At 47.1% G+C, this 13754-nt stretch overlaps 1 protein-coding gene across 6 annotated transcripts in view; it reads right to left on the bottom strand.

The window, feature by feature from the left end:
* The window catches only part of ZEB2 (zinc finger E-box binding homeobox 2), a 132837-nt gene extending 119929 nt beyond the window's left edge, over positions 1 to 12908 (bottom strand). Inside the window, exons 1-2 of one of the 6 annotated variants that reach the window (XM_069577636.1) lie at positions 12426 to 12908; positions 9741 to 9882 (exon numbers count right to left, since the gene is read on the bottom strand). In XM_069577636.1, the coding sequence (XP_069433737.1) occupies positions 9741 to 9813 (73 nt within the window). In that variant the 5' untranslated portion in view covers positions 9814 to 9882; positions 12426 to 12908. Of the gene's footprint in view, positions 1 to 9740; positions 9883 to 10074; positions 10566 to 10630; positions 11068 to 12425 lie in introns of those variants that run through there. The other 5 variants (XM_069577637.1, XM_069577635.1, XM_069577639.1 and 2 more) reach the window with 5 other exon arrangements.
* Between the last annotated feature and the right edge of the window lie 846 nt (positions 12909 to 13754).

The following is a 13754-nucleotide window of genomic DNA, read 5'->3' as shown; positions in this document are numbered from 1 at the left end:
TCAGAAGCCTATCAGAATTTCCAACCAAGACTGCAGCCTCCACTGTAATGAACATGGCGTTATTAGCTCCCATACTTTATTGGGTCACAAATACACAATATCTGATGAGACACTGATCATTTTCCTCCCCTTTTCTCTTTTCAGCCTCTCTAACTTTCCTGTCAGGAGCCTGAAAAAATATGCGCAGTTACTGTTGCAGAGGGGAGACGAAGTTTAACTTCTGGGTTGGCAATCGGAGAATAATTCATGAGCAGATTTCTAGCAAATGATATGATTTGCTAAATTTTGGTCTTTGATTTATATTTATGTACTCCTGCTACTGCCAAGGTTTTGCCAACCTCAATTAGATCATGAATGAGATCATTTTAATTCAGCCCCCAAACTGTGACCTGACCATGGTCTGAAAGTGTTCAAAAAGTAATTTTAAGCCTCCCTTTGATTTGAAAAGGAATACTGCATGCTTGGTCGTTCATACAAATAACATAAAACTTAATTATTGAATGATTTGGCAGAGGACCTTCCTGCCAAACAACAGTCAATGCCAGCTACTGTGATGCTGGCGATGCCCGGCCCCCGAGCGCACAGCCCCCTGTATACAGCATTTGTTCATTGTGTCTTAGGGCAAGATGCTTCCAAATAGGATCCACGGATCTGGGAGACTGGGCGCAAAGCAAAGGGGGTACCATATTTATAACTCCAGTGAAAAAATGCTGCCTCACCTAGAAGGGAAGTAGATCTGTGCTGTCAAATCACCAGGAGGCTGTGACAAAGGGAGCCTGCAGCCTGACACACGGTGTAACAACATAGCAAACACCTTTAATTCTGTCATGTCTCATACCCTTTACTTTCTCACACATTCGTGGCTGCTCGAACGTTGACACCTACACTCTTTTTCGAAACTAAATAAGGCAGTCTTATTTAAGCCCGAATGCAACACCTGAAAAGTTATTCTTATGCCCAGCAAAAAATAACCATTAACTCCTTCCTCTTAGAAATGCCTCCCTGGTTGGTCTAGAAAGTCTCAAGTTGGCAAGAGCCTCCCTGGGCCCCTGACTCTTGAGGTTCACATGACCTCCTCAGCTCCTTGAGATAGGCAACACTTCCCCCCTCAAAAAGATTTGAGACTGGTGATAATGTCACTGTCCGAACTGGCCTCTGACAGCGTTTCCAGCTGAAATCTCTTTGCTTCATCACAAACTTCTGGTGTCTTCTATAGTACGGAGAGAGGCCCCAGCTGCTTCATTCCCTCTAGCTACCATAGTCTAATATCTTAAAAGCTGGAAATGAAAATAGCTTTTCTAAAGATATTTCCTGGAATTTTTAATGTGCTGCCTTGATTCCTTTCTCTCTCTCTCTTTTTTTCCCTTGCCAATTATACACCACCATTTGGAGGGCTTATGAGCAATGTAAGTCCACCTCATCTAATTAAACCACATTGTTTTAAAAGCTTGAACAGTTTTCATGTCTATAAGACTTGTCTGAATAATAAACTGCTAGAGACAGGATTCTGAGTGTCTTTGGAGAGTCAGGATTTTATCTGCTGAGCGCAAAAGGCCAGGCACTCAAAGAGTTAAAGAGGGTTCCTGCATTGCTGGGTAGGTTAATATCACAGCTGCCTGGTAAAGCATTATCCTGGTACCTCACTTAACAAAAGCCTCCTTTTGCAAACAGACTCCCACTTCCCCCCGCAACTGTCCAAAGGTGTTTACTGAAGTAAATCTGCCTAAATCCTTCATTGCTTGGGTCATGGGGGTGGATAGGAGGGGTGGAAGGTGTAAGGATAATCTCTTTTTGTAAATTCTGTAAATCTTCTGGGAAAAGAAAAAAAAAATCAGGAATCTGTGTCACATGCTCCTGGACAACTTCTAATATCTCTGCTAGTTTTGCTCTTGTAAGTGAAATTTGTCACAATGACTATCACAGAAGACACCCCCTCCCCCAGGTTTCCAATTATTCACTCTGCTGTTTGAAGCGACTGCACTTTCAAAGTTGAGTGTGTGTGCGAGTGTGTGTACGCATGTGCACCGACATTATATGCTTAATCTAATTGTTGAAGAAAAACTGTTGGTATCTTAAAAGTGGTTTCAGAAAGGGAAAATAAGAAAAAAAAAGACAAGACAGTTTAGGAGCAAGATAATGTAGCTGAAAAGTTGTCACGAGAGGTTTCTGTTCTTGTTGTGGTCTCATTCCAATACCATTAACTGCATGTTACTTTTGCATGTTGAAAATGGAGGCAAATAACAGTAAAACCTGACAGGTCCGCCTGCAAGGGTTTAAACAGTTCCCAGTAAGAAGCAGCCCTTTAGGCATAAACTTTCTCTCTCAAGAGAACGTGAATACCACCAACCCCTCCCTACAAATCTTGAAGCATCCAGTTTGAGATACAAAAAGGCTGTCATCTCACAAATGTTAAACATACTAAAAAAATCTGAAAAAAAAGTATGAAGAAGGTGTGAAAAACGTGGCACTTTACAGCCCTCAAAGCTTTTTAAAATAGAACAACTTTTCCCCCTAAAATTCTTTTCAGAGATTTTTTTTTTTTTTCCTTTTTGGCTCATTTGAGAGTTTCTTTCTTGGCTTTTTTCCCCTTTCATTTGAAAATATGAATTATCATAAAAAGTCAGGGGGAAAAATGGGAAAGTCTTTTCCAGTTTTCCTGAAGATGTATCAGTGCGTTCGGGCTGGGTGTAAGCAACTTCTCTCTTGTGCTCTGGGCCAGACACCCATCACTGCAAGCAGACCAGGCCCTCTGAAGACTCCTCCTCTCCCTGCTCGAGCTCCCCAGCCTGCCCCCCAGCACCGTCCCACCACCCAGGGCCTGCACCTCCCTGGCCTGAAGGTAAACAATAAGAGCCCCACACTGGGCAGCACTCCAGAGTGGGATGTCCACACACCTGACCCAAGTCTAACAGGCTTCTAGGGGAGAATTTGATCCTTCCCTGACACTTTTTACCTCAAGTGTTGAGCGGGTGGCCATGAATAGTACAGACATGCCATCTTGTAACACTATATGCCTGTCAGGAGGGACAGGGCCTGGTTAAGCATCAACTATATAAGGCTGGTAACTAGGGAAAGCCCAACAAACAGCCACAAACACCTCAGTTATTTTACTCAGCTACTACCCTCTGCCTCTTCTCTCTCTCTCTCTCTCTCTCCCTCTCTCTCTCTTTCTTTTCATCTTGGCTTTCTGTGGCAGAATGCAAATGGAGCCTGCCGGCGGTGAAAGGGCTGAATTGTGATTAAGAAGAAGAAGAGCTCCTTTCTTTGTTCTCCCCTCAGGGGATGTTTACTGGGAGAGACACAGCGGATCAGATATGAAAGGCATTCAGGTCAGCATTGATGTGAGCGAAAGTGAAATCATACCTAAGGCATTCAAAAGACCGCTGTGTCAGGGGTTCAGCTAACGGTGCAGCTACTGTGTGTGTCTTCCCGGAGAGGCAAAAATCTTTGTGAAAAGACTGACGATTTTTTTTCCCCTCCCTAATTTCCTTCAAAATTATAAAAGTCCTCCCTCCCTCTCCGTTTACCTCCCACCAGATGCCACAGGAGTTAGTATTTTCTCTCCTTATGGACCACACGCGAAATCAGACGAACTTCTAATAGCTGTATTACCTAAATGAACCAGCCTTGCACCATCTGAACTGTGAAATCTTTTTTTTTTTTTTAAGCAGGTGTATTCATGTGTGCTACATATATGCCTAATATGTAGGGGAGAGCTGCGTGAAGAGAAAAGCCAAAACACACACGCGTGGATGGTTTTTCCTCTCACTTCCCTCAGAGGAAACACGAGAGACACACACACACACACATAGAGTATAAAAACAGTACAGAACACCTTAAAACAAAATTCTTTATTTGCTTTGTAACTAGGAGTTACAGTTTTCCTGAGAGCTCTCACTCTGACACGACTGTCACCCAAGATAGAAGTATTTGGCACGTAGCTATTAAGGCAAAGACTTCCACAGAGTCTACTGATTATTAGTGCTTGCCTTTTTAAAAAGACTTGATGAAGAAATACTTGGATCTTTACTTTTTAAAAGTTTACACTCCTGACAGCCCAAATAGTCAATAGTCAAGAGATTTTTTTTTTTCCAAATGGTAAGCTGATGCTGTTGGCATAAACAGACTATGTAAATATATACAAAATTCACAAATCACAGCAAACATACAAATAATGAGGAGGTGCCTAGATGTTTTAAGGCTTAAAAATGAAAAAGAAAATCACATTTCATCTTCTGATTGCCAAAGAAAGAAAAGAAATAGGGAGGGGGAATAAGGCTGTATTTATTGGTTTTAAATCACCCTTTCCTCTGCTCTGAATTATTTTTTCTCAACCTTCACATCTTGGCTAAAAAGCATATTTGGGCTTATGTTAACATCTGCTTTTGTGGTGACATTTAATTCTGTATATTTTCAACTAGTGTTTCTGCATCACAGATTTTCCCCCTTTATCTCTTCGCTCTAAAAAGACAACCAAAGAGCAATCAAAAAGGTGTCTGACTTGGCCATTCAGACAATTGCCCCCTTGTGGGAATGCGGGAATGAATGGTACAGTGGACACCCCAGCACCATTGACGTTATAAACATGTAAATGAAACACATTAGGGCAGACAATCAATTGTCTGTGAGCATTGCAAACCTGCACTCCCTCTCTCTGTGACAGGCACAAAATAGTGTCTACCTTGGGAAGCCACGGTGCTGGAGAGGAAAAGGACAAAGCGTTCTCTTTCACACAGAAGAAAATGCACCTTAAAAGCCTTGGAAGAATGCAGATGACAAACACTGTTGTAAGGAAAAGACTCTCCCACATCTTGGAATAAACGGAGCACTGCTCAGGGAGCTAGCAACAGCCTCCTTTCCTACCTTCAGGGTAGACACACACATTTTTCCCAGGCAAAAGTCTTAATACGGCATTAGGGTCTTTGATAACCTCTTGGAATTTTCTTTACTTCGAGTACATTAAGCAAGCAAGAAAGGAAGCATCTGAAACATATGACAGAGCAGTTTACTGGGAGATGTCAGTCTTGGCTTTAGTCATATTCCAAAGTAAATGCTTAAAGACGTGAATGTATCTTTATGTGGCAACAGAGAAATAACATAAAGTTTCAAATCCTTACCCCACCCTTACCCTGGTGGAGAGTCACGCTATGGATACCAGCAGGCTAGTGGCTATGTTATGAAGGAAGCCATGTCTCTATCCCCAATTGACTGAATTTTTTCAAACAGAAATAAAACAAATAGATCAGTCTAGATACATAACCCCCAGCCATGTGTGTGTGCAGCATGACAAAACTTGCAGAAGCTCTTCAGAGAGACAGAAGGATGGAGATGGATATCTGGGGCACACCCTCAGAGCCGGTACCTGCCACACAAACTGCTTCTGAGTGCTTTGCGAGTCAGCAAAACCACCTCCTCAGAACCTCATCAACTTTACCAGAAAGGTACCTGCACAAGGTTTCCACACTTGCAAGGAGCACCAAGTCTGAACCGACTGCAATTCGAAGGAAACTTTCCTGCCTCAGAGCGTATTGAGGGGCTCTGGCTCACAGCTTCATCCCATCCCAACTTCACCTCTCTGAAAAGAGAGACGAGAGAGACAGGAGCCACATCCTGAAGAAGGGGCTTCTTGCGTTTCTTTTCCTTTTCATCTGAGCATCTCTGAAACGGGAACAACTTCTCTGCTCTCCACTGCCTCTCAGCATCACCACTAGCACTTCCACTCCCTTTCAGGAAGTGGTTAAGGGAGTGAGGGCTTATCTTAAACAGGGATCATCATTTCTGCTCATCTGATTGTTTCTCCTCTAGGATCTAAAGCCCTGAAAGCATCCAGTTTTATCCCTTTTCTTCCCCACTGAAAATCACTGACCAAAGGGGTTTGTAAAAATCTTCCCCCATTCCACTACACAATGCCTAATGCTTTAGCTGAAACTTTGGAGAAAAATTAAATTTAACTTTTTTTTCTTCCGTTTCCTTTTCCCCACCACTCATAATTCAGTTTTCATTTAAAAGACAACTTCATTCCCTTTTCTGAAGCAAGCAGTTTCCAGGTTTGATTTTTATGAAAATGTGCCTGTGTCTGTGTGATTTTTTCAGAGGCTGATGCTGGGAGGTGGCAGGCTGGGGAGGCAGGCCCATCTTCCTAGGCTCTGCAGGAGGCAGGAGGGTAGCCGGAGCATCCCCAGGAGCTCATGCCCAAATCGGGGGTAAAGCAACAAACTTTGCAAGTTACCACCGGGCCGGGCCAGTGGCAGGCAGCAGCCAGGCACCTCCTGCTCCCAAGAGCTCATTTCTGCCTCGAAGGCTGTGTGGAGATAGTGGGGTATAATCAGGGGACTGAAAAGGGGGGCTGGGTTTCCCCCCTCCTCTCCAGCTTCAGTGAAAGTATTACAAAGTGAGTCAGGCGACTGAAGATCATCTGACTGAACTTTCTTGAAACCGACACACATTCTTGTCTTCGGGCAACTTGCTTTTTGCCTCCTTCTCCCTCACCCCTCTCCCCCTTCCCTCCTGCACATCTTATTTTCTGGGAAGAGATTTCATCCTTTCCATGTGGGGGAAAGGAGACTGTCCACTATGGATTAACTTGGCGCTGGCACTGTCTTTGCCAGGCATCTTGCTAGCTTGAGAATCTTGAAGGCTGGATTTTTAGACTCTTGTTTCTCTCTTTGTACATTTGCTTTCCTCGAACTGCCTCCTTCTCCTTTGCTTTTTTAATAATCACATACAGCGCCGTCTTTTAACCCATGTTCTTGACCAGCCTTTCAAACACACACATACTGCTTTACACGTTTTATCTCTTTGTCGCCTTAGTCTATATACACACTGTTGACTTCATTAAAATTATATAAAGTGCCATTCTAGTTTCCTGGATGACCATCTCTCTCTCTCTCTTTTTCGTCATGCAGTTTCTACTTCTATGATTAGTATTGCCATTATTCCTTTCCAGGAATTTCTCTATGATTTTGATAAGCATCATCATATTTAGTGTTATCAGCAAAGACACAAGCTCAAAAGTGACATCTTTCCCATGAATCCAGGAAAGAAGAAAAATCCACTCAGTTCAGATAAATCCTAGCAATTCCCAAAGGGAAAGGCACTGGATACGTACTTGATGAGAAAGGAAATGAAAAAAGAGGGGGAAAAACTCTTCTACCTGCTTCTCAAAAGCAGGACATTGCTCAGATTAAACCCAAAGCAAAACACTGACAAGTAACGAATTTACAGCATGTTTTCCCACAGATTATTGGGAAATAATTATTGTTGTTAAGTGTGCAGGGTCTGGGCTAAATGCCTTCAAAATGTGCAATTCAACTTTCCACTTCAGAGTGTTAGGGCTTCTCCCAAGTTTGTGGCTGGGCAGAGGGAAATGGGGTCCGTTACTGAACACCAAGCAGTGTCCATGGCTGAGCACCTCCCCCGGTACTCTGTTCCACCTGTGAAGCCCCCAGCAGACCTTCCCCACTGCCAATCTCTGCCCCAGGGCTCTTAGGAAGCTTGGAGCATTCTGTTTTCCCAGACCTGGGCTCTGGTCTGACCTCACAGCCTGGACCAGGCTGGTCAATGGTGGCAAAATCCCGAAGGGGGTTGGAGGAGGCAGACAAGAAGAAACAAACATGCTAAATAGTCTCTCCTGCAAAAGAACACTTCTGGGAACCTTGTTTTAAATCTTATTCTTCTTTCTCTCTCTCTCTCTCTCAAAAAAATGACTATTTAACATAAGAAAAAAAAATAAGGCCTCCTTGACACAAAGCTTTTGTTATCCAGTTGATCAGCAAGCAATGTGCTTTAGATACTTGTAAGGGTGGGGGGAGAGCCCCACAACAGACATTGATTTTAGAAAATCAATAACCAACATTTAATAAAAGGAACAGAGGAAACACAAGAGAGGAGAGGGGGACATTAGGTGTAATTTTAGTGTCTACTAAATTACCCAGAGATGGGGAAGGGGAGGTCTTCAGTGTAAGGACCACCTTAAATAATGCCAGACACTAGAGTGAAGAAAAAATTAAATTAAGAGAGAGGAAGACAGGGAGAAAGAGACTTAAAAAGAGGCAGTCTGAACTGGGTCTTGGGGAAGCAGCTTGGTATATATTATTGTACTTGTTTTTTTGTAATACTAAGCCAAGCAAATAGATCAAAGGCAGCACAAAGGGAAAAGGCAGGATAACATAACGAACAGTTTCTGACTAAAATTCCTCTATCACTCCCCCATATGGCTCGACACCTCCACCACAACAAGCAAAAGACACACACGCACACACACACACACGCGCACACACGCGCACACATGAAACCTAGAGAGACAGAGACAGAGAGAAGCATCATTTGTCTCTAATCAAAATTCCCTCGTCTTTGTGTTTTCTGCTTCCAGCGCCCCTCACTGCGCCCCCAGCCGCCCCCTCCCGCGCCGCGCAGCTCGGGGGCAGAGCGGGGGCGCACAATTGTCTTCTCTGGAGGAAAGTTGTTCCAAGTGGGCCCCGGCGGTCCCCGCGAGGCGCGGGCAGGGTTCGCGGGAGACCGGAGCCCGGGGCCGGCGCCGCGTCCCCGCGTCCAGCTCGGGAGCGTCGACGCGGCCCCGCGCCGGGTGATCGGGCTGAGACCGAGGGGAGCGAGAAGTTTCCTTTCCTAGTCTGAGCTGGCGCTAGTTCGCTTGTTTGTTTTGGGGGGTTGGTTTTTCTTTTTCAACTCAGTATCCTCCGTCAGCTACCCCCCGGCACCCTCTCCGGTCCCCAGCTCTCTCCCCTCCCCCAGGCGCCTTCTGCGCTCTTGCCAATCACTTTTCTCTTTTATTCCCACGATTTTGTTTGGGGGTAATACCTAGGGGGTCTGCCTCTCTCGCGCGCGCTCTCTTCCTCTCTCTCCCGCTCTCACTCTGCCTTCCCTGACTCTTTCTGAGATGGACCTACGGAGCTGTCACACCTTTGATCCCCCACCTCTGCTCTGCGTGTCCCCCTCGCACCCCCATCTCCTTCCTCCTTCTCGACTCAGCCTGGATAACGGACTCCTCCTGACCATGTCGAAACTGCCCAGAAAAGTCTCCCCGCGCTCCGGGACTCCGCAAGCCCCCGGCGTGGGGCCAGAGCCCGCTGGAGAGGAACCACCCGCCCCCGCGCCCGCACGGACCCCGCGCGGGGCCGGCCGAGACCCTCCCACCCCGGGGCCCCGGCGCGCCTGGCCCGCCCGGCCCCGCTGCCCGCGGACCGTTACTTGGCGTGCGGAGAGGCGGCCGGGCGACTCCAGCAAGAAACTTTCAGCCCGGCGGAGGCGCAGCCCCGGGGCCCCTCTCCCGCCCTCGCAGCCCCTCTGCCACCCCCGCCCCCACCCCGGAATCCTGCGCGACCCGGCGCCCAGGCCCCCCGCCCTGCCCTCGCCGGACGCTCGCGCAGCCCGGCCGGGGAGCCGGCGGGCCGGGCGCTCACCGAGCGGGAGGCGGAGGCGGAGGGAGGGCGGAGGCGGGGGCGCAGGGGGCGGCAGGGGTGGGGGTGCTGGGCCCCGGCCGGACCCCAGCGCTCGGAGCCCCCCGGCGCCCGACGCTCACTTTGCCCGGCACTTCCCCAACTCCCCACTGTCCAGTCGCCGCGCGCGCCGGGCTCCGGCGCCGGCCGCGGAGGGAGGCTCGCCCGCGAGCCCTGGGCGCCGCCACCGCCGCCGCCTCGGTTCCTTTTCCCTCTCCCCCTCCTTCTCCCCGGGTCTGGAGCCGCAGAGTGGCCCGGAAAAGTTTGGTTCGGGCCGCTTCTTACCGTTTTTCCTCCTGGGATTGGCTTGTTTGCGTCTCTTGCACCGGGGGCCATCCGCCATGATCGGCTGCTTCATTGATAAGAGCGGATCAGATGGCAGTTCGCATGGACTCGGCGCCCTGCTTCGGCAGCACGCAGGCTCGATCTAGCAACCAAACACAGCGACAATGTGGGCATCGCCCGCGCCCATTGAAACGCGCGCGGGCCGCCCAGGGGAGCCGGGCCAGGGCCCGGGCGAGCACCCATCCGCGCCCCCCAACGCCAAAGCGAAACTTCGGCGGCCCCCTCCCCGCCCCCCGCCCCCAGCCTTGGCCCCGAGGCGCTTTGTGTTTGTTACTGTTTGGTGTGTTGCACCCGCGAGGGGATCAGAGAGACAAGAATTACATCTTCAAAATGAGTCATAACTCCTGACCGTATGAGGGAATGCACACGGCGGTACAGTAAGGCTGCTTGACTCAAGGCTAGGCGGACCCTTTCCTCCGAAAAGTCCTCAGCCCGGCTCGGCAACTTGGGGTGAGGCGAAGCTTTCTTTAGCTCTCATCTTGTCTCACCACCCCCCACCCCATTCCCCAGAGGAAGCAAACAAACAAACAAACAAACAACGCGAAACAACCCCCGATGAAGCACACTCGGGTAAATTGATAATAGTAATTATAGGAAGCCCACTCGCCCCGCGTCCCATCCCCTCCCCTTTCGCAGTTTATCGAGACACTGTCTCTTCCTCCCCCCCCCCCACACCCCCGCCCCCAAATTAGGATTTCCCGTTTCACGCCGCAATAAGAAATATAATTATAAGCCTCTTTGGACACTGTCCCTCCCCGCCCCCCCCACCCGGCCGCCACCTTCTCCACTTTGACAATATTTACTTAAGTATTTCCCCCCACCTCACTCACACACATGCTCCCCCACACTGGTTCCCTTAAATAGTTGCAGTAGAAAATTGTTTTTTCCCCTCAAGAAAGGAAAGAGAAAGTCCAACCGCTACGACAATACTTTTCAGCTCTACTGAATGATCGTATCCTTTCTGGCTTCGAAACTTTTGTACCTAAAAATCGAGAGAGGCGCTGCATTTTTTCAGCTGAAACTGTCAAAACTTGGAGAAGGGGAACCTCGGAGGCAGGCAGGAGAGGAGGAGAATCCCGAAACTCGATGGAGGTTGGGAAGATGCTGTGCCTCGAGGATTAGTTTAAACAGGGGGCTATAAAAGATGTAACAGATGCAAACTGTAACACAAGGGCCATTAACCCTTTCTCTGCCGAGTACACTCGGTCCCCACGCCCCGCACCTATTGTCTCCTGTGCTAGAAGCTTTGCGAAAACCTGGAAAGTGAGTATCAGTTTCCACACTTTTGCTGAGAGGGGTAAGTTGGGGGGGGGGGAGCAGAGAGAAGGGGAAGTAGATGATTTAGAAAGCACCTTGAATTTAACCTAGGCATAGTGGCAGCCTTTTAAGTTTGACACATTTTGTCATGTCTTGACTCTCCTGTAGATTTGAAATTGTTGGGAAAAATCCTGAAATACAGAAATGGACACACAAGTGTCTGGGATGAAACAGCTGGCCTGTCTGTATTCCTGCTGAGACTTACGCACGATTGCATATAAATACATGTTTAATAAAGTAAGCTGCTAGTTTTATGAGCATGTGTGTGTGAGGGACAGACAGGGCATTTGTGCTGTAAACTTTATCTTTGCCTGTTATTTCTAACTCTGGAGTTAGTAATCTTACCTTCATCATTATAGGGGGAGCATGTAAAATATGTAAGTAGGTGGGAGACACACATATTCATGTTAACCGGGATCACCCCTGTTCCTGGTAACTCCTGCTATCTCGACTTTTTAGTGCCAAAGTATGGAATGGGATATTTGAGTGTATGTATCTTCTGTCTCTATATGACTTTGCCATTGGAAATACAATTTCAAAAGTTATTCTTAATTTAAAACCCTAATGTCCTGACGGCAGTTTTCTTCCCAGCTGTAGTGAGCCCCCCCCCCCTCCACTTTGGTAAACGACTCAAGTTCCATGAGGACTTTCACTTCTTTATTTATCATCACAGAAGTGAGGTGTTACTTCACATACATACACACACAAAGAATGAAATAAAGAAATGAAACTCGCTAAGCAGACAAAAACAGGCAACTTTCTACTTAGAAAACAGCCTTCTTCGGTGGGAAAGGTTGGACTGCCATATCTAAGAGAAAGACTTGATCCCGAATTTGGTAGGTTTGTATCCATCAAGTTTTGTAATTATTAACAGGTATTTGCCAAGTTTTAATTGCTGAATACAATGAATTGGAACTAGAGTGAAAATAGAGCAAAATCTCTCCCCTCGAAGAGTTTTTATTCCAACCATACAGATCTCAATAAAACTTTTCCAAGGCTGGGTAGTAAAAGGCACCTTTGGTTACCTGAATGGACAGGTACGGGGCAAATTATTTGGGGGAGGGAAAAAAGGGGGGAGAAAAAGAAGGAGAGAGACACAGGGAGTGCGAGAAAAATCGAAGAAGTCATTCTTGGGAAAAGCTTGCCATAAAGGAGCTAAACCCACCTGAAATTCCTACCCACAGACACTCCTTCTCACTTTAGACTCACATCCCCACTTAAAAGGAGAAAATCATAAAAGGAAGGTGGGGGGGTGACCATGCCAAAAAGGAATAAAAAGAGAGAAAAGGGGGAAAAAAAAAAACCTACCTGCGAAGTCTTGTTTGTAGTTTTGGCCAGAAATGGTGAGAAGAAAAAGCATGAAGAAGCCGCGAAGTGTGGGGGAGAAAAAGGTGGAAGCGAAGAAACAGCTCCCGGAGCAAACTGTACAAAACCTCGCCAAGAGTGTCTGGAGGCAGGACCGTTATTCCTGCGGAGCAGGTTAGAACTGATCTCTTTCGGCCACTCCAGGAAACACAAACCTGGGGACGGACTGACGTGTTACGCCTCTTCTAATGACATTTTTTTCTTTTTCTTTTCTGTAGGAGAGAGAGAGACCCTGAAACACGCGCCACCTATCTTTGTGGGGAGGGATAATTGAAGCGCCCTGAGCGTGAGCATCATGTGAAAACGTGATCGCCAAGTTTCTCTCTGGGAAAGGATCTGGGATAGATTATACCTTGAAGTCTCCGCAAACGCTTTAGTGGAAGAAATGAAATTCCACCTCCCTCCCTTCCTCTCTCCCTCCCTTTCGCCTCCCTCCCTCCCTCCCTCTCTTCTCCACGCCCCCCCTCCCACCCCCCCCATCCCCCCCCACCCCCGTCAAGCCTTTGGCATCATTATCCTCATCACTAAATCCTACAGAGTACAGGGCGGAAAACGGTGCACACCATTCACAGAACTGGAGAACTCTAAGGGGCGAAAGTTAAAGGGAAAGATCCCGGTTCCTCAATCCACATCGCCTCTTCTTATACAGATATCTCTAATAACCAGATTTGAGATGCACATTAAGTTGTGTGGATTTCTCAGCACGGTTTCTGGAACTAAATTTTTTGCCCTTTCTCGTATTATTATTATTATTATTATTATTTTCTTTCAAGATGCCAGAGCCAGAGGGGGAAAATTGCTGTTATGTGAGCTGCATTTTAGGGCATGTGTGTTGGGGTGTGTGTATGTGATGAATTTCTGGATTGGATCCCAATACTAAAAAGTAGTTTGGCATTTTTAAAAAGGGTCTCTAAGTAAATTAACATAGAGCGCTGAGTTGACCGATCTCTGAATCTCTCTACATCTCAAGGAGACTTCACTACAAAGTGAGGGAGTGTGTGGAGGGAGGCAGGAGGAAAAGGAGAAAGGCCATAGAGGAATTTAGCAGGGAAGGAAGAGCACGATATTAAACGGCATGGGGTCTAAGTTTTGGAGTATATATTTTTTGATATTGCAATTAAAGTAAAATTAAAAAGAAAAGACTCCACCTTTGCTCTGAAGGGATTGGTTATGTAAATATGGTAGGGATTTCCTGGAGAATACAGCTTTCTACTGTATGGTTAATTAAATAATCACTCAAAAGCTTCCAACGTGACGCTTCTGTCGTAATCC

Source organism: Ovis canadensis, chromosome 2, assembly GCF_042477335.2.
Source record: "Ovis canadensis isolate MfBH-ARS-UI-01 breed Bighorn chromosome 2, ARS-UI_OviCan_v2, whole genome shotgun sequence".
NCBI lineage: Eukaryota > Metazoa > Chordata > Mammalia > Artiodactyla > Bovidae > Ovis > Ovis canadensis.
Note: the sequence above shows the minus strand (reverse complement) of the source record. Positions and strands in the feature narration are given on the sequence as shown.